General features: G+C 42.3%; 1 protein-coding gene and 1 pseudogene across 2 annotated transcripts in view; one reads left to right on the top strand and one right to left on the bottom strand.

The window, feature by feature from the left end:
• The window catches only part of LOC308376383 (tripartite motif-containing protein 16-like), a 270,456-nt pseudogene that overhangs the window by 236,865 nt on the left and 12,964 nt on the right, over positions 1-20,627 (bottom strand). The gene's annotated exons all lie outside the window — the stretch shown is intronic.
• On the top strand, positions 5,320-20,376 carry septin5a (septin 5a). The gene is made up of 11 exons (XM_080852344.1): positions 5,320-5,448; positions 6,512-6,602; positions 7,134-7,220; positions 8,079-8,202; positions 9,110-9,244; positions 9,383-9,500; positions 10,815-10,916; positions 12,712-12,808; positions 19,093-19,228; positions 19,549-19,651; positions 20,149-20,376. The coding sequence occupies exons 1-11, from the start codon at positions 5,377-5,379 to the stop codon at positions 20,209-20,211; spliced, it is 1,128 nt and encodes a 375-aa protein (XP_080708470.1). The 5' UTR covers positions 5,320-5,376; the 3' UTR covers positions 20,212-20,376.

Genomic DNA, 20,627 nt, shown 5'->3' with positions numbered 1-20,627 from the left:
TTGCCAGAAAATGTAACAAAATACAATACATGTATTTTGTATTTTTAAAATACAGGAAATACTTTTTCTGAATTTTCAGTTTTCTCTCAATTTGGTATAGCAGAACATTCAGGTTTGGGCTTTCATGTTTGTAACCGCCGCCACCACGCCCCTGCCCCCGCACACATATTCCGCCTATTACACCTGTCAGTGTAATTTTTTCGCTGAATATAGGTAAACATCAGTATTTTTGGCAATGTGACTCTCATTGCAATCTCTTTGGCTTCCGGGAGGGCTATCCCCACCATGCTTTCGTCATACGTAATTGCGTATAAGGACATCATACGGCTTTGATTAAGTCACATTCTGTCAAGATGGCTAACGTTCAGTGCAACAACTCGATTCGCTCTTTGAAAGAACCTCCTTTTAGTCGGTGTACTAATGAAGATGAATTGACAAGGATCAAGACAGCTATCTAAGTTTTCGACCTGAGCCCTGTTTTGTGAAAAAAAATGTTCCACTTTTGGCATATTGACTGATGCCTGATTCGACAATGACATTCAGAGGCAGATCAGATGGTCTAGTGGTAGAATTCGACAGAAAAAAATCTCCTTCTGCCTAAACACTGGAGAAAGTATTTTGAGTATTTTAAATACAAAATTACTCCACTCTAAAGTATTTTGTTACAAATTACATTCGATTTTTATCGGCACTATCAAATACAAATTACAAAATACTCAAAAGTAAATTAACTAGTATTTCAAATACAAGTAATTGAAATACTGCCCATCTCTGCACACAGCTCTGGACCTGCTGGGCGCTGTTACATCAGCATCACAGCAGAAGCACAATCCTGCACTGTCCTGAGATCAGCAGCCTCAGACATGGGAGACGGGCGTGCTAGCAAAGAGGCTAAAACCCCCGGCAGGTTGTGCTAGCGTCTCGCTAACACATCACTTAAGCACCAGGGACTCAAGTACCCAGCGGCCACCATTACATCTTCCTAGTAGAGAGGCTGCTAGTGGCTTGTGAGGTTTGCACAGCATCACAGTGGAGACTACACAGCATCAGGGTGAGCTGACTTTGGCCATTGAAGCTTTTGACCATTGATATGCCTGCTGCTAAGTGGTTGGCCTGGCTCATGGAGGATGACTACCCAGTCACCTTATTTGGTCTCTCCAACACATTGTCAGATACATACACGCTTTCTTACACTGAGCTCACATATGGTGAATGCTGTAACACTGTTCATTCTGTGAACATGTGTGTTCTTCTGTGTATGTGAGTAGGTTAATGTGTTTGTGAGTATGTAAATGTGAGTGTTTGTATGTGAGTAGGAGTATGTGGGTGTGTCAGCAGGTTTTCTGTATGTTCATGCATGCTTATGTTTTCATGTTCTGTGTTTGTGCCTGTGTATTCATAGAGTTTTCTGTAAGTGTAGGGTTAGGGTGACTGTGAATGTGTGTGTGTGAGCCCCAGGTCGTGTGTGTGTGACTGGCAGCTGGGCAGTGTGTGTGCGAGAACGAGACTATTGTGTCTCTCCAGCGCAGGACATCTGTTCCATTCAACAAAACCTCCTTCTCCTCCCCCTCCCCTCCCTCCCTTCCCCTCCACTCTCCTCTCCCCCTCTCCTCTCCTCTCTTCCCCCCTCTCCTCTCCTCTCTTCTCCCCCCCTCCTCTCCCCCTCTCCTCTCCTCTCTTCCCCCCTCCCCTCTCCTCTCTTCTCCCCCTCCCCTTCTCTCCTCTTCCCCTCTACCCTCTCATACTCTTCTCTCCTCTCCCCCTCTCGTCTCTTCTCCCTCTCTCCTCTCTTCTCCTCCTCACATCTCTTCTCCCCCTCCCCCCTCCTCTCCTCTCCTCTCCTCTCCTTTTCTCTTCCCCTCTAACCTCTACCCTTTCATACTCTCCTCTCTTCCCCCCTCTCCTCTCCTTCCCTCTCCTCTCCTCTCCTCCCCCTTTACCCTCTCATACTCCCCCCTCTCCTGTCTTCTCCCCCTCTCCTCTTGTATCTTCTCCCCCTCTCCTCTCATGCTCTCTATTAGTCCATCTTGTCCTGCTTTTGAGAGAGGCAGAAAAAAAAAACATTTGTCTTTGCCCCTTGATGAAGACACAGAGCCACAGCATTGAGCACTAAACAGTACTACAGAGGACCTAACGCAACAGACCATGTTGAAGGGTGAACCACCCTGGCAGAAGCAGGATTGTCAGCACATAGCACTTGTAGGGGTAGGGTGTATTTTCCTTTGTGGTTTTCAATTGGTGCTTTTATCATAACTCCCCATCTCTCTCAAATCTATCTCACACACACCTGGGCACACAGACAGTGCTACTGCCTATAGGTATACAGCACACAGAATGTACAGTAAAACTGAGCAGTTGGATGATTGTGAAAGGATGTAGATGCAATGTGTGTGTGTGTGTGTGTGTGTGTGTGTGTGTGTGTGTGTGTGTGTGTGTGTGTGTGTGTAAAGAAAAGGTATTTTGCTCAAAGCGTTTAAGTCTGCCCCACCCCACCATCTCTATCTCACACAGGCACTCACACATACAACACACACACACACACACACACACACTGCTTTTCACCATTCACCGTTGCCCCTGAGAAACACAGAACTTCTGAGATCTGATCTTAAGTGTCATTCATTACAAGCCCACACCCAGCTGCTAAGGTGGACAGTGCCACCTATTGGTAGATGCCTGAGAGTCTCTCTTCACATGGCACATAACATGAACACATATAACGTACAACACGCCAATACATCTAGCAGACTATATACTATTCCAATACATCTAGCAGACTACATACTATATACTACTCCAATATATCTAGCATGCTATATACTGGTGCAGCCAGAACTACCTGGAGCTGAACGCTTTAAAAACTGTAGAGATGGTAGCAGATTTCAGGAGGAGCCCAGCCCCAAACATCCCCCTCATCATGTGTGACTCCCCAGTTAACATGGTGGAGTCTTTCAGATTCCTGGGAACAGTCATGGCACAAGACCTAAGGTGGGCGGAGAACATCACCTCCAAAATCAAGAAGGCCCAGCAGAGGATGTTCTTCCTTCGGCAGTAAAAGAGATTCAACATTCCGAAGAAAGTGATGGTGGAATACTACACAGCCATCATAGAATCCATCCTCACCTCTTCAATAACCATCTGGTTCGCTGCCTCTACTGCAAAGGATAAAAGCAGACTGCAGCGGATAATTCGGTCAGCCGAGAAGGTCATCAGCTGCGACCTGCCGTCTCTTCTAGACCTGTTTCACTTAAGGACCAGCAAGAGAGCAGGGAAGATCATCACTGATCCCTCACATCCCGGTCACCACCTATCTCTGAGTCTCCCATCCGGCAGAAGGTTCCAGGCTTTTAAGACCAAAACCTCTCGCCACCTGAACAGTTTTTTCCCCATGGCAGTTGGGCTCACAAACAAGCCCCCTGCATCACACTGACTCTGGGTTTATGTACTCAAACTAACTGCCCTTCATGTGCCCAAATTATTTATTATTATCTTTAAAAACATTTGTCCTTTGTTCTTGTTTATGCTTTTTTGTTGTTATGTTATGTGTTATGTCTTATGCACCAACCACACCAAGTCAATTTCCTGTATGGGTGAATATACTTGGCCATTAAAAGAATTCTGATTCTGATTCTGATTCCAATATATCTAGCAGACTACATACTATATACTACTTCAATATATCTAGCATACTATATACTATATACTATTGGTCTATTGGTTACTATTGGTTACATTGGTCATGATAAAGGGTAGGCTATGTCATTCATAGAAGCATTCCAGACTATATCATTGGTGAGAAAGATAACCTGCAAGGTATCAAGGACAAGTATACAGTATGAACCATTTCAAACCAAATGTGCTACTGCCATGCGCCTAGGTCCTGTTTATTTAGTAGGTTAGCCTGCAGTGGTGTTTGTCTCAAGCAAGTTGATTTTTCTGGCTTAGTCAGGTAATTTATACATGATTATAGATTATATATAGATTATAGAAACTGTAATACACTCGCTAATATTGCCATGCTTGCACGAATACTTTGGCATTCTCTGTAATACTGTTACATGATTGGTAATACTTTTGCAACTTACCCACAAACGCACACACACACACACACACACACACACACACACATACACCAGTGAAAGCATAACATACTTATTCATGCCCAGCCTAGCAGTAACATTGGTGTTGTTTTGTGTTTAGAGTGAGGGTGACGCAACTGTATTTGTTCCTTTCTTTCTTTCTTTCTTTCTTTCTTTTCCTCTCTATCTGGACTTTTTCGTCTTTTATAGTAGGGCCTGTCAGTGCAGTCTCATGTGTGTCTGTTTGTGGGGCCTGAGTGTGTGTGTGTGAGTGTGTGTGTGAGTGTGCATGTGAGTGTGCGTTTGTGGTGTGTGTGTGTGTGTGTGTGTGTGTGTGTGTGTGTGTCGGTGTATACGTGAGTGTGTGTTTGTGTGTGTGACTGTGTTTGTGGTATATGTGTACGGGTGTGTTTTTGTGTGTGTGTGTTCCTTTATGTTGTGTATGTGTGCCCTCATGCTAGTGTATGTTTTTGTAATTCCAGAGCTCCCAAAAGCCATAGTTATCCAAGATGATGGGGGAGGAGTGACTGAGGGAATGAATGACAGTGTGTGTGTGTGTGTGTGTGTGTGTGTGTGTGTGTGTGTGTGTGTGTGTGTACATGTGTGTATATAGAGCAGTACAGGGACGTTGGAATGAATGGTAGCTCTTTATACCTTCCTTCACTTTTTGGTGTTTTACTCCCCCTCGTTTCCTATCCCCCAAATTACCTCCCTCTCGTTCTCTCTTTCCCTCTCCCTCTCTCCTTCTTTCTCCCTCCCTCTGTCACTCCCCGTCTCTCTCCCTCTCTCTCTCTCTCTCTCTCTCTCTCGCTCACTCTCTCAGGAAGTTTACTCAATGTCAAAATTCCTCCCCTACCTGCCTGAACAGAGAACTATGGGGTGCCCTGGGCGAGAGAGAGAGAGAGAGAGAGAGAGAGAGAGAGAGAGAGAGAGAGCAAAGGAGGGAGGAGAGAAAAAGGAGAGTGAATGGAGGACAGAGCAAGAGGGAGACAGCAAGGGAGTACTCAGGAAAATAAAAAATATTTGGGAGAGGTTTCCTAAGTGAGAGAGCAAAAGAAGGAGCGAGAGAAAGAGAGAGAGAGAGAGAGAGAGAGAGAGAGAGAGAGTGAAATAAACAGGAGTCTGCGTGAGTGAGAGAGGAGAAGGAGAAGAAGTGAGAGAGGAAGAGTGAGGAGTGCAGGAGGAACCTGAACAGCGAGCGTGCGGGCGAGTGGGCAAGAGGTTTGGTGAGAGCTTTCCGCCGGAGCTGTGTGAGCGTGGCTTGGGTGGGGTTGCCGTAGCCGTAGCCACAGCTGGAATGGATGCAATCTTACAGGAGAAGCTAGCGGAGAAACTCCTCTGCCCACGAGCACGGAGCTCAAGACAGAAGGTACAGAACAACAGAGAGAGAGAGAAAAAGAAAGAGGGAGAGAGAGAGAGAAAGAGAGAACTAAGAAAGAGAGAGAGAGAGGGGAAGAGAGTGAGAGTGGGAAATGAGAGAGGGAGAGAAAACAGAAATAGAGAAAAGAGTGAGAGTGAGAGAAAGGGAGAGAGGTACAGAAATGGAGTGAAAGAGACGGAGAGAAAGATACAGAATGAAAGACTGAGTGAAAGACACAGACAGAGAGCGAGAGAGAGAGAGAGACAAAGAGAGAGAGAAATAGATAAAAAGACGGAGAGGGAGAGAAAAAACTAATAGACGGAGATAGTATGAAAAATATTATGTGAGAAAGTGGAATGTATGGACAGAAAATCTCTCTCACTCAGGCCTCTTTACTCTCCCTCCCTTTCTGTGAGATTACAATTTCTCACACCATCTTTCTTGCATATTGGAGTTTGAGCCAGTTTTCCATATTTCTCTTTTTTCCCTCTTCGATGATGACTGTTCTCTTGTTTTAACAAGCGTGTGAGTGTTTGTGTGTGTGTGTGTGTTTGCTTCATTTCTGTTTCTTTCTAGTCTGTCGCAGAGGGTAGCGGAACTTCTGAGGGTTCTCAGCTTTTGTGTCTCAAGAGGGAGACGGGGAGCTTCTGAGCTGTGTTGGCAGAGTGTGTGTGTGTGTGCGTGTGTGTGTGCGTGTGTGTGTGCATGTGTGTGTGTGTGTGTGTGTGAGAGTTTGTGAAAAGGCTCATTGATTTGCTTGTCTGTCGTCAGAAGGCAAACCTCCTGTCCTGTCTGCTGGACTGGTTTGACTGTGGAGCAGAACCAATGCCTCTGACTCCTTTCTGTTGTAATCTCCATATGCTGTAGCCAGTATGTCATGTCTTTTGATGTGATTTCACAATTTCAGTTTCCTTCTCTCAATCACGTTGCTGTTGGGACACTTTCTCACATTTAACCCCTTCTTTAACCGTCTCTCTCTCTCTCTCTCTCTCTCTCTCTCTCTCTCTCTCTCTGTCTCTTTCTCTCTCTCTCTCTCTCTCTCTCTCTCTGTCTCTTTCTCTCTCTGTTTCAGGATAGGCAGTATGTGGGTTTTGCCACGCTCCCCAACCAAGTTCACAGGAAGTCTGTGAAGAAGGGCTTTGACTTCACACTCATGGTTGCCGGTGAGAGCACGCACACACGCACACAGACACACACACACAGTGGCCACTGAGGTTGACTTTGAGGCCAGTATGAAATGCAGTCCAGCATCCAACCCTCAGCAGTGTGCTGTGTGTGTGTGATTGTGTGTGTGTGTGTGTGTGTGTATGTGTGTGTGTGTGTGTGTGTGTGTGTGTGCTGTGTGCTGTGTGTATGTGTGTGTGCTGTTTGCTGTGTGTGTGTGTGTGTGTGTGTGTGTGTGTGTGTGTGTGTGTGTGTTCTGTGTGCTGTGTGCAATGTGTGTGTGTGTGTGTGTGCTGTGAAAGTGGCTCTTTGTCCAAAATAAATATCGAATTTGGAAGGTGATGTAGGCTATGCCTCATTTGGGGATGAATGCCATGTTTAGATGTTGAGACTGGGCCACTAAGGCCTAGTTCATAGCCAAGGAGTTTAGATTTACCTTTTTGTATTTAGTGTCTTTGGTAACCATAGTCTATTGTTGGTATTTATTGTTTATATTGTTGTTGTTGTTGCTGTTGTTTGATGTTGTTTAGGTGAGTCTGGCCTTGGGAAGTCCACTTTGGTGAACAGCCTGTTTCTCACAGACCTCTACAAGGACAGGAAATTACTGAACGCAGAGGGTGAGAATGACGCCGTCAAATCACACGTTTCCATGACAACCACTACTGACAGCCTCTGCTGCCTCATCACCATGACAACAGACTCATAAAGCATTGCCTATTATGCTGGCATAACAATAGCTATTTACCATGTTTCTCGGACAATAATCCACTTTATGAAAGCGTTTTAAGATTTATTGGAGGTTCTGAAGCTCAATTAGCGCTGGTTTCTTGAAAACAGAAGCCCATAATAAAGCAGCTGGTAATTGGACTAAAGAGGACGATAATAAAATATGCAGGAATGGAGACAATTCTATTTGAGTGACAAATGGCATATACATACATCATGTTTAATCTTTCAAAGTAATTCAAAACAAACAAACAAACAATGAAATGTAAAGATAAGTAGATACTGCATATTCTCCAGCCAGTAACCCTGCAAAACCTAGGCATCTGAACTGGGGAGCATTTTCCACACATATTTCCCTCCTGGCTGCGCTCTCCAAATATCCACTGATCCGATTGCATCATAGTTTCCACCGGGAGGAGAAGGAAGCACCCGCTCCTCAGACGGGCTAGACGTGGAAGCACAAGGAGTCAGCTAGTCTGAGATAGTCTGGCGTATGTAGTGTTCATGTGAACGTATGATGGGCAGCATAGGCTGGTTCTCTTCGGGTGTTAAGATCAAGCTAGTCAGTGGTTGAATTGAAACGACGAAAGAAATCCTCTACTTACACTCAGATGTGTGTGTGTGCGTGTGTGTGTGTGTGTGTCTGTGTGTGTGTGTGTGTGTGTGTCTGTGTCTGTGTCTGTGTCTGTGTCTGTGTGCTTAACCTCTATGTGGTTGTACTGATTGAGTTTGTGTATGTGTGTGTGCAGAACGCATCAGCCAGACAGTAGAGATCACCAAACACACGGTGGACATCGAGGAGAAGGGCGTGAAGCTCAAGCTCACCATCGTGGACACACCCGGCTTTGGAGATGCTGTCAACAACAACGAGTGGTGAGGGGCTAAACCACAAACTGATCTTTGGCTGATCTTTAACTGATTGTTCAGGAAAACTATCCAGTCGTTACAGGATTCTGAACAGATCAAATGTGATTCTGAACTGATTGTATGTAATTCTGAACTGATTGTATGTAATTCTGAACAGATCGTATGTGATTCTAAACTGGTCCTTAAATTGGTCCTGGAGTGATTATAGTGTATTGTGAAATGTTTGGCTGATCCTTGACTGATCTGTAGATGACACTGAACTGATGTATTTGAATCAGGCTGATCCTGAATGTATCTGTAGGGGTTCCTGAACTAATATTTATTTAGCTGATCCCTATGTGTGTTTTCATATATTTTCATATACACACACATATGTGTGCATATGACTAAGGTCTTTTTGAAGAGGCGCTGTGCAGTGACCTTCTTCATAAGAGCCTTAAGGTCCAGTATCTCAACAACATTTGACCTAATTTAATCTTACTGTAGGATGGTTTCAGTGAAAATGTTGACATAGCAATGATGCACACAATTAACAGTGTGTGGTGTGTGTCCACTTATATATATGTGGAGCTGTCAATATGTGTTCATTATTCACTTATCCAAAACAGCTGTGGAGCTGTCAATATGTGTTCATTATTCACTTATCCAAAACAGCTGTGGAGCTGTCAATATGTGTTCATTATTCACTTAACCAAAACAGCTGTGGAGCTGTCAATATGTGTTCATTATTCACTTATCCCAAACAGATGTGGAGATGTCAATATCTGTTCATTATTCACTGTTTATGCGCTTTAATTATTTAGCATTTATCCTTATAATGGTACACATGAAGGATTATAACCCCTCCCCCTTTTCTCTCTCTATTTCTCTCCCCCTCTCTCTCTCTCTCTGTCTTGCACTGTGTCTAACACAGCTGGAAGCCCATCACAGACTACATTGATCAGCAGTTTGAGCAGTACTTCAGAGATGAGAGCGGGCTCAACAGAAAGAACATTCTAGACAACCGTGTACACTGCTGTCTATACTTCATACCACCATTTGGTCATGGGTAAGCACACACACACACACACACACACACACACACACACACACACACACACACACACACACACACACACACACACACGTGTTTAACACAATAGAAGTTGGTTGATTAATCGCCCCTGTCCTGTCCTGTCCTGTGCAGGCTGAGGCCAATAGATGTGGAGTTCATGAAGGCACTCCATGAGAAGGTGAACATCATTCCTCTCATCGCCAAGGCTGATTGCCTCACTCCTAATGAGATCAAGAAACTCAAGGACAGGGTGAGACTTGCCTCTTGTAAGGCCTGTGTGTGTATGTATGTGTGTATGTTTGTGTGTTTGTGTGTATGTGTGTGTGTGCATGTGAGTTATTTCTATGTGTATGTGTCTGTGTGCCAGTGTATATGGGTGTGCGTGCGTGCGTGTGTGTGTGTGTGTGTGTGTGTGTGTGTGTGTGTGTGTGTGTGTGTGTGTGTGTGTGTGTGTGTGTATGTGAGTGTTTTCTGTGTGTGTGTGTGAGTGATTTTTATGTGTATGTGCCAGTGCCTGTGTGTGTGTATATGTTTGTATCAGCACGCCAGGTGTTTTCTCCTTGTGCTAGTTTCTGCAGGTTTATTGCATCAGACATTCTAATAAACTGTCATGGAGAAGCACAGTTCCTCGCCAATTATGCTATCAACACTCACTTTGATGCTTTAACATTTAACCCTTAAACAGATGTTTACCTGGGGCAGTTACCTGGTCAGGACAGGCTTGCATTCTTCATGAGATGTTGCTGTTTTTGTTTGTTGTTTACATTTGCTGTGTTTTTTTCAAGCACAAGAAAGGGTTTAATTTAATGTGAGGTTGAATAAGTTGCAGGATGTTGTATTTCATTTAATGTCATAGCAATGAATTAACGGGCTAAAAGACATTTGACCCTACAGCATCAGTAAAGGAGGAGCTGTATGGCTAGATATTCTACTGCGGTGCCGTGTAGCTTTAGATGTTAGCTATTGGTCCCGACATTTATGCTCCTTGTATCTACTGAGGCCTCTCAGGCCCCTCACTGTTTAATGTAGACGTCTGAGGAAGAGCTTTATGTCACTGGAAGCGTCACTGGAAGCGTCACTGGAAGCATGACTGGTGTGCTGGAATCAGTAACACATGTTGGGAGCTCCCTTCAGTGTGCAGTCTTCTCCTGTGGTTTCTTTGAGGCCCTTGCTGTTTAAGCTATTATTGGGTAGGCTTATGCCTCTCCACATCTTTATCCAGCTGTTCTTCCCTTCTGATCTGGCAGCACACTTAGCTCCAGCACAGCAAAAACAGGCCCGGTAGTGTTTACTAAATACCATGCAGTCTGTTACTTTAAGTGTAGATGTACTACAGGCAAGTCTAGGGGTCCACTGTGTTTGTAATACACCATGTTGGTATGGTGGGGAGACAAGTATATGTAGTCTATAGTACAGAAGCTGAGGAGCAATGGACAGCTTGTGTTTGTCTACAGAGTTGTTGTGGAAACTCTGAAGTGTTTGTTTGTCTAGTAATGAGGTGGAATTATGCTAATCTCACACTAATGCTAGAAGCAATGCTAATCCCGGCTCGCCTCTGCACCAGGTACGAGACGAGATCGAGAAGTTTGGGATCAAAGTCTACCAGTTCCCGGAGTGTGACTCGGATGAGGATGAAGAGTTCAAACAGCTGGACAAAGAGTTGAAGGTGAGGAGGCCTAGACTTAAGAGTTGATGTCCTCATTGAGTTCATTGTTGCTAGGATTCTGTGGCTAGGATTCTGTTTACAGGAGTGTCTTAGAATGGTTCAGTGGTGGACAGTAACGAAGTACATGTAATTCGTTACTGTACTTAAGTAACATTTCCATGTATCTGTACTTTACTCAAGTACATTTATTTGGTAAGACTTTATACTTTTACTTCACTGCATTTAAAGCGAAAATTATTACTTTTCACTTCTTTACATTTACAGAAACACTCGTTCCTTACTCGTTCCTTTTTTTTTTTTTTATAAAATACCAAAAGGTCAAAGTGTTTCGCGACTATAACCAATCAGCGGCAGCGCCCAGCGCGTGACTATCTGCTGAAGTTAACAACAGGTGTCGTCCTGATTGAAGAATTACAAAGTCACACTGGAGCTGGAAGCACAAGGTGGTGTACGTGCTTGTGGTCATTGAGAGTTCTTACTCCTAGAGATTATTAATATTATTTGTCAGGTAAATGGCTGAGGAGCTGACTGCAGCATCATCGGATGAAACAGAAGTTGGTGCCCAACACCCCTGGCCTTATTTAGCCGAATTGTTTGAATTCATCGAAAAGAAAAAAAGAGTCCTATTACTTCAAGTGTCGCCTCTGCATTAAGAACACTACGCTGTCGGCATTCTGGAACTCGCCATCAAATTTTAAAAAGCACATTACATGACTACTACTAACAGAGTGGTTATAAATATGCCCCGGTTGATTATATTACATTGAAATACATTACATTAACAGGTATTTTTATCCAAAGCAATATGCTAGCACCCAAATTATCTGTGGAGATGCTAAGTGCCAGATTCTAAGTGCCAGTTTAATACAGCCTCCCTCACCAAACGTTAACGCCGGGTAACTTCGCAATTCATTCCTATGAGGGAGAAGGCAAGCACATATGAGCGAAGCGTCATTATTCGGCCAAGTTCAATATTAGTTTAAAAAAAGTTTAATATTATGAGTTCAGTTTGTTGGTTGGGCTGCTAGTTCTCGAGTTCTCGAGCTAACTTGGCTCTAGAGTTTAAACAGTTGTGAATGTGATTGGTATTTGTTATTTGTAAAAACTTCCATTTTACTTTTGAATCTCTGATTTTAAGGTCATGAATGAATGCTATTGACTACTCTGTTTATGACAAGTGAAATTAATGGAAAGTACTTGGTCTTACTTAAAGATAATATAGTTTTGAGTATTTTGGGTTTGATTAGGCAAATGTAAAGCATTGTTCACCTGTTCAAGTAGGGGTTTTGATGTGACAGTTAAAAAAAAAAAATACTTTTACTTTTAATACTTAAGTATTTTTGAAGGCAGATACTTTTGTACTTCTGCTCAAGTAAAAAAATGAGGTGAATACTTTTACTTTTACTTGAGTAATATTCAATGCAATGTAACTGTACTTTTACTCAAGTACACAATTGGTTTACTTCGTCCACCACTGGAATGGTTGTACATAATCATATTAATTCTTCAGTATGTACTGATGGATATGCACATGATGTACACTGCTTGTATACATTGATTCATTTGATTAGTTGATTTTAACAAATGAATACAAATACAAAATACAACTATAATTCCGTAGCTATCAGATGTATGAATGGATTGATAAATAGATAGCCAGATGGATGGCAATAGCATGCAAATACTTTATGTGTGTTTGTTTGTTTGTGTTTGTTTGTGTGTGTGTTTGTGTGTGTTTGTGTGTGTGTGTGTGTGTGTGTGTGTGTGTGTGTGTGTGTGTGTGTGTGTGTAACAGGAGTGTACACCGTTGGCGGTGATCGGCAGTAACACAGTGGTGGAGACACGGGGACTGCGGGTGCGGGGCCGTGTCTACCCCTGGGGCATCGTAGAAGGTGTGTGACGTTAATACATGTCTGTGTGTGTGTATGTGTATGTGTGTGTGGTTTGTGTGTGTGTTATTATAGTAATACTTGTCTGTTTGTGTGTGTGTGTATGATTATATTGATACATGTCTGTGTGTGTGTGTGTGTGTGTGTGTTAGAGGATGGATACCCGACCCGAGCCCATTTGAACCCGTTGGGTTGGGCCAGGTTCGGAAAAATATTAGAAATGTATAAGCGGGCTCGGGTCGGCTCGACACATCAGCGCGATAATGCATTGAACATTCCAAATTTAAAATATCTTAATAAATAGTGAAGCCAACTGTCTGCTTCACATGATGCAAAAGTTCGTTTTTGAGAATAAAATAAATCACATTTAGGTCCTAAATTTTAGGATAACAGCCTTCTTCCCTTGGCGGGAATTTGTTTATGTCCGTGACAACATGATTACAGGTGGCAGAGAGTTTAAAATGATACTAAACGAAGGGAAATCTACTGTATGGAGATATTTCTGCTTAGTAGACGATGCAGATTCTTATTAGGCTGTTGGATATGTCCAATGTAAGAAGTGTGAAGTTTTAATGAAATATGATTGATGCAACTCTCGTTCTCCACAACAACATGGATTAAACTTCGATGGTTGGATGTAGATAGTTTCAGAACGAATGTTGGCGTGCTAAAAGATCTTCAATGGTAAGACTTGTCTGTTGTGCCTCCGTAAGTGTAGCATAAAACGTGAGTTTTATTAAAGCATAGCGTGTGTAATGTGTAGCTATTTCATTCCGTGTGTTAACCTTTCCTGCTGTCTGTCTCTGACCCTAACCCTAACCCTAGATTGCAGGGGAGTAAAATGCTCCACGGCCGAATTAGATTGGCTACATGTTTTTAACTTCGGGGTTAATTCCCTTTCCTTTACGTCTGCTGCTGGTTAATAAATACTAGGGCTGTAACGATACACCTACCTCACGATTCGATTCGTATCACGATTCTTGACCCACGGTTCGATACACCCCACGATATTATTATTACAGTGCATGAAATGCCCTGTATTGTTATTCCTAGGCTTCTTCTTCTTCTTCTTCTTCTTCTTATTCTTGTTACCTTTTTCTGCGATTAATTCAGCCCGAACCGCTTAACGTCGAAACTTCATTCAAACTTTGTCGCGTAGGTCTTGTAAAGGACACTTATGCTATGTATTTTTCACTTTTCTAAACTTTATACTTTTTAAGATATTAAATAAAAACGAATCTAAATTTTCCCATTGACTTACATTGGGCCATTATGACATCATAATAGGGTCTTTAAACTGGCTTGCACCTGTGCTTCACTGACAGCTGCACCAAATCAAAGAAACCTCTTCTCTGTCCCTCTCAATTTAACTGTAACTAGGAACATTAAGACACCTTCCATTCTCTACTTTTTTTTCTCTCCATCTCTCCATCTTTCTCTCTATCCCTCTCAGTCTACTTTCTCTCACACTCAATCTCTCTTCTTCACTCCATTTTTATCTCCTTTTTTCAATATTTTCACTCGCTTTTTCTCTTCCACTCTTCTTTCCTTCTTCCACTCTTCTTTCCTTCTTTCACTTTTCTTTCCTTTCTTCACTCTCCTTTCTTCTTTCCTTCTTTCACTCTTCTTTCCTTTCTTCTTTCCTTCTTCCACTCTTCTTTCCTTCTTTCACTTTTCTTTCCTTTCTTCACTCTCCTTTCTTCTTTCCTTCTTTCACTCTTCTTTCCTTTCTTCTTTCCTTCTTCAACTATTATTTCCTTCTTTCACTCTTCTTTCCTTTCTTCACTCTCCTTTCTTCTTTCCTTCTTTCACTCTTCTTTCCTTTCTTCTTTCCTTCTTCAACTATTATTTCCTTCTTTCACTCTTCTTTCCTTTCTTCACTCTGGTTTCTTTTCTTCTTCCACTCTTCTTTCCTTTCTTCACTCTTCTCTCTTTTCTTCTTTCCTTCTTTCACTCTTCTTTCCTTCATCCTCTCTTCTCTCCTTTCTTCACTCTTCTTTCCTTTCTTCTTTCCTTCTCCCACTCTTCTTTCCTTTCTTATTTCCTTCTTTCACTCTTCTTTCTTTTCTTCTTCCTTTCCTAACTTTTGCATTTCATGCACTGGTATTTCCTTCAGGAAATGCATTTTCTAGTTATTATTATTATTTATTTGTTTTACCTCGCGATTTTTAAAGCCCCATTATGCAACAATTATACTTCATAATTAGGGTTAGGATAAGCAGTTTAACCTTAAAATAACAGCTTAAAAAAATTTGGGTCGCTACAATGACTTTTAATATGGAGAATTGTCTCCGTGCCATTGCGATACAAGGGTCCTTAGGCATATAACTGCGTTCTGTAGTTTTGCCTGCTGATGCCCGCCGACCTGACTTTGATTACCTTCTGCAGATCTAGTAAGTAGCTTATTTGCCGTCTTGCTTTGTCTTGTATTGCACTTGCTTGATGTTTGACTGTGTAAGGACAGTCGTTGAGTAACTAGTTTGTCATAATGTCAAATGTCAGCACAAGAGATTTCGTTAGTTGTGGCTGCTAGCATGCCGTTCGCGAATAGCTATTGATCCGTTGTGCTGCTTTAAAATATATTTTCTAATTCACATTAGAATAAGTATGAGCTATAAAAAAATGAAGAAACAATTTATAACCAAATATTGAGGTTTTTATTACTCAAAGCAATGCTGTTGAAAAACATTCAACAAACTTCGGAACCTGTTTTCTATCTGCGAAGCAAATGTCGGGCTCATACAAAAACATTAACGTGAATTAATTGATGCTAATACCTAGCGCAGTCTCTATAGGATTTCCCATATACGTTAGCATTAAGCTAACGTATTTTCTACCACAGTAAAACATGCAATACTATGTGATTGTTTTTAGAAAACGAATGTTACGTGATGAGATTACTAAAATGTAGTCTGCATGTCTGCTCAGTTTAGCAGTGCTACCCAAGCAAAGGTTTGAAAAGAACTTCAAGCTTCAGACTTTCTGTTAGGGAAACAGCTTTCTATCTGCCAAGCAAATGGCAGGCTCATGACAACACGCGCAACCTTTGGGAGCATGAACTCAGGGGCTCTGTTCCATTTTCCCTACCTACCGTACCTACCGTACCTATACTTATACGCAGTACACAGTACACACTCACTAGGTACGCAGATTCTCAGCAGGTGAGTGCTGCTCCAAATCTAATACTCCGTGGTGCACTTACCGGAAATTACGATCGCGACAAGCCCCGCGTTCGTCTTTTTCGAGCTGAGCGGCTCTGCCTGGGTCCGCCTCTTCCGCTACGTTGACAAGATGGCGGCCGTTGAGAATGGACAGTGTACCCTGCTTCCACACTCAGCGTTTTGACCGTTATGAGTACAGATACGGGTCCTTTGGGTATACTTCTTTTCGACGCGGAAATGGGAAATCGGAAAACGGAACACCCTACATACTCACTCTAAGGATGGTAGGTACGGTAGGTAGGGAAAACGGAACAGAGGGAGGGATTAAAGCATTCCGGCACCGTGCCGGATTTCCGGCGTGTGGCGTTTGGCTGCGGAAAAAAAGTCTAATATAATTATATATATATATAGATATTTTTAACACACGTCTCGATATCATCACCATTACTTTCGAGTTTATGAGTTCGTCTGCCAATGATATGAAAGGAGCACAACTTTCAGGCGCTCAAAATAACATTATTAGCCAATCAGAAGTAGATTGGGGCGGGTCTTGTGAAAATGTGCTTTCAGCACCGGCTTTTCTATATGGCTCTGCCTTATGCTACGTAGAGACAAACGTAGAGATACTGTCACACCGAAGCAGAGTAAATTCAAGAATCCTTGGGATGATGCCCTCCTAGTTGATAAAGGATTGAAAAATACATGGCGCTGGGCATGGATAGAAGAGATGGGGAAGGACGGTAAGCCTTTTGGTAGCCGGTGTAAGAAGTTAAGAGAAGCAGGTGCTCTCTTGAGCTCAAGAAAGCTTCTGTATGCATCTAGCGGGGGAAAAGTGCTTCCAGTGCTTCCACTTCATCACCCGCTCATAGAGCAGTTCGCGCTATCCAACACACAACGCTTTTACAACCACATCTGATGTACCAGCATCAATAACTGACCGTTAATGTGCCCTGAAATACGCTTGTGTACGTTCATCGCAGAACACAATCTGTCTTCCAGGCTCGCCCAACCCCTGTTGAATATATGCCAAAAAATCGCTGAAGTCAAAATTGCTTTGAATAAACTGTCAATATCCAATCAGCATGCCAGCTATTTTAACACATGGCATAACACCAGAGTCCAAAAGACGTATTTCGGAAAAGCTAAAAAACGGCATGTTTTTCTTAAATGTCGACAAATTCACCAACAACAACATAGACAATGTCCTCGTTCGTTTTTTGGATGAAGATGACAATGCATTCAAAACGTAACACTTGCCAGGCAGGAACATGAATATAGCCAATGCCTCAGCACTTACTGCTAGAATAAAATATGTACATTTTAATTTACGATTATTTCTTTTGAACAAAGTAATTATGGAACTGTTGCAATATAAATCTGTATTATCTACGTGTATTATCTACACTGTTGCACTTCAACGGTTTAAAAAGTGGATCACTGTCCTTTTTCATAGATCCTCAATGAAATGGTTGCAAATCAAATCTTCTTCCACTGACTGAATTTCACATACCCTTATAACATGTCACCTTATGATTGTAGGTCATCTTGAAATCTTCCAAGGACAAAGCTTAGCAGCAAAACTTGATATCAAGAGAAATCGTAAATGCTACATGTGTTAGTACCATATTGTAGTGAGGTGGAGTACTATTGCTGACCTTCTTGGGATTGCAGTTTCAAAAGTCCCACCATAATCTGCCATCATTCATTTCTAAATGTTTTTTTTTTTTTTTTGACCCTGTAAATGTGTGCACCACCGGACCACACACCCCCTCGCACTCAACCACATTCAAAAAAAGTTCAGGCACAGGATTTTTTTTTGCTTTAAACCCTGCATGAACTGCACTGAGTAAATTTTGCGCAACCCCAACACTGAAGCAAGCAGCCGCCTTTACTAGCGAACCAAACTTTTTGTATCACGTGACCGCTGAGGGCATGTCGCGGTTCTGCCTCCTCGCATCGCGATGCAGGTTCGTGGCCCAGAGTGTCGCGATTCCCGGTTCGATCCAATATCGTTACAGCCCTAGTAAATACAGACATCAGGAAAGGTTAACAAACGGGATGAAATAGCTTCACATTACACACGCTATTAATATGCTTTAATAAAGCTCACGTTACTCACATACTGGTTAACACTGTTACAGCACATAAATGTTTGTCGCTACATCCAAACTATGCGTCACCTTTGTCCTCTTAAAGGAGCCGCACCATTTTACTGAACGTTCTTGCAATGTGAATCATTTAATTTAAATATGCTTATTGGCCTTTTTGTGTACGGTTGTGCGTTTAACAGCGCTTGTTTGTGAGAGAGAGAGCATTTAACGGTTGATGCCCCAGTTTAATAAAGCCAGGATATTCATAATGTGTATGTGTATGTGGCATTAGTAGGCTACTATGAACAGTTGAGAAATTAATTCCGTCGGGCTCGGTTCGGATTCGGAAAAAAAAATGCTAATGGCTGTCGGTCTCGGTCCGGGCTCGGTTACTATTCTGTCGGACCGGGCCGGGCTCGGACAGAAAAATTCGTCCAGATCCATGCTCTAGTGTGTGTGGGTGTTTGATTATATTACATGTGTGTGTGTGTGTGTGTGTGTGTGTGTGTGTGTGTGTGTGTGTGTGTGTGTGTGTGTGTGTGTGTGTGTGTGTGTGTGTGTGTGTATGTGTGTGTGATCATATTAATACATATCTGGTGTGTGTGTATGTGTGGTTTGGGTGTGTGTGATTTTATTAATATATGTGTGTGTGTGTGTGTGTATTTGTGTGTTTGATTATATTATATGTCTGTGTGTGTGTGTATATGTGTGTGGTTTGTGTGTGTGATTATATAAATACATGTCTGTGTGTGTGTGATTATATTAATACATGTATGTGTGTGTGTGTATGTGTGTGTGGTTTGTGTGTGTGTGATTATATTAATACATGTGTGTGTCTCTGTGTGTGTGTGTATGTGTGTGTGGTTTGTGTGTGTGTGATTATATTAATACATGAGTGTGTCTCTGTGTGTGGGTCTCTGTGTGTGTGTGTGTGTGTGTGTGTGTGTGTGTGTGTGTGTGATTATATTAATACATGTCTGTGTGTGTGTGTATGTGTGTGATAATATTAATACATGTCTGTGTGTGTGTGTTGCAGTGGAGAATCAGTCCCACTGTGACTTTGTGAAGCTGCGGAGCATGCTGATTCGCTCTCACATGCACGACCTAAAGGATGTGACCTGTGACGTCCACTACGAGAACTACAGAGCACAGTGCATACAGGACATGACAAGGTGTGTGTGTGTGTGTGTGTAGGTGTCTGCGTTGTGTAGACACTCGCAGAGGACCATATAATCATGACAGTAAAGGGAATGCCTGTAATATTAATCTTTGTATTAGTTGTGGTGGAGTATGGAGTATCTTTTTGACAGAGTTTATCTCTAAAAGCAATATATAAGTATTTCATTATGAGTAATGCCTGCTTATATAATATGACAGTTTTTGGTCCATGTTTATGGTGTTTGTGTTATTGTAAAGTTTGCCAATGGGTTTTGGCAGTCATATGTACACTGTTGCCTGTTTATGACTCAGTTATTTGTTTGTTTTGTGACAGTAAACTAACTCAGGATAATCGTGTGGACAGCCCTCTCCCCATCCTGCCTATCTCAACCCCAGATGCAGAGACAGAGAGACTCATCAAGATGAAAGATGACGAGGTAAGATGCTTTATAGCCAGTGAATTACTGTTTGTGTCATAACTCATATGCCTTCTGTCTTTACCTTATTTCCTAATTAAATGTCTTTGTATTCATTCATTAAGTTATGGGGTTAGGGTTGAACTTGCGGTTGTGGTTAATGAGAAGGACATGAGAAGGATCAAAACCCAGTCATGGAAATACATTATAAAACTAAAAAATGCGCTCCTTGTTTAGGAATCATAATAAAAGTGTGAATGCACTCATATCATAGCGTAGCTATGTCAGTTATCGGACAGTGTCAAACATCGGCCATTCTGTTAAACAATACAAATGCTAAGTTTAATAATGGATTAACAATAGATATGCTCAGTTTTATAACGGGTTAACATGACAACGCGAACGTTTGCCGATAACACAAGCCGTCCGATAATTAACACCGTTACGATAGTAGTATAGTTGTTGGATGTTCTAACCTAGTGGTGATGCTGTACTGACTTTCCCATTTATGTCTACAGCTGAAGAGGATGCAGGAGATGCTGGAGAAGATGCAGCAACAGATACATGAGAAAGAACAGTGATAATAAAACCACACTCACATTCACACTCACACTCACACTCACACTCACACTCACACTCACATTCACAAACACACACTCACACTCCTCTAAAGACCCTACAAAATACACACAGAGACCCTACAGACAGAAATCCTACTCACACACAAACACACACTCACACACGCACACACTCCTCTAAAGACCCTACAAAATACACACAGATACCTTACAGACAGAAATCCTACGCACACACACACACACGCACACACACACACACACACATACTTGCTCTCCTGTCTGACACTATGAGCTGACTCTACATTGTGATGACACACCCAGTACTAGACCCTGGCCTGTATATGATGCTTCTGCCCCAGTGGCCTCTCGTGTCCCCCAGCTGGTCAGTTTGCCTGAAGCTTCTAGTCCTCCTCTGCCTG

The sequence above is a fragment of the Sprattus sprattus genome (genome assembly GCF_963457725.1).
Source record: "Sprattus sprattus genome assembly, chromosome: 15".
NCBI classification, from domain to species: Eukaryota; Metazoa; Chordata; class Actinopteri; order Clupeiformes; family Clupeidae; genus Sprattus; species Sprattus sprattus.
This window is presented reverse-complemented; position numbering and strand designations above follow the sequence as displayed.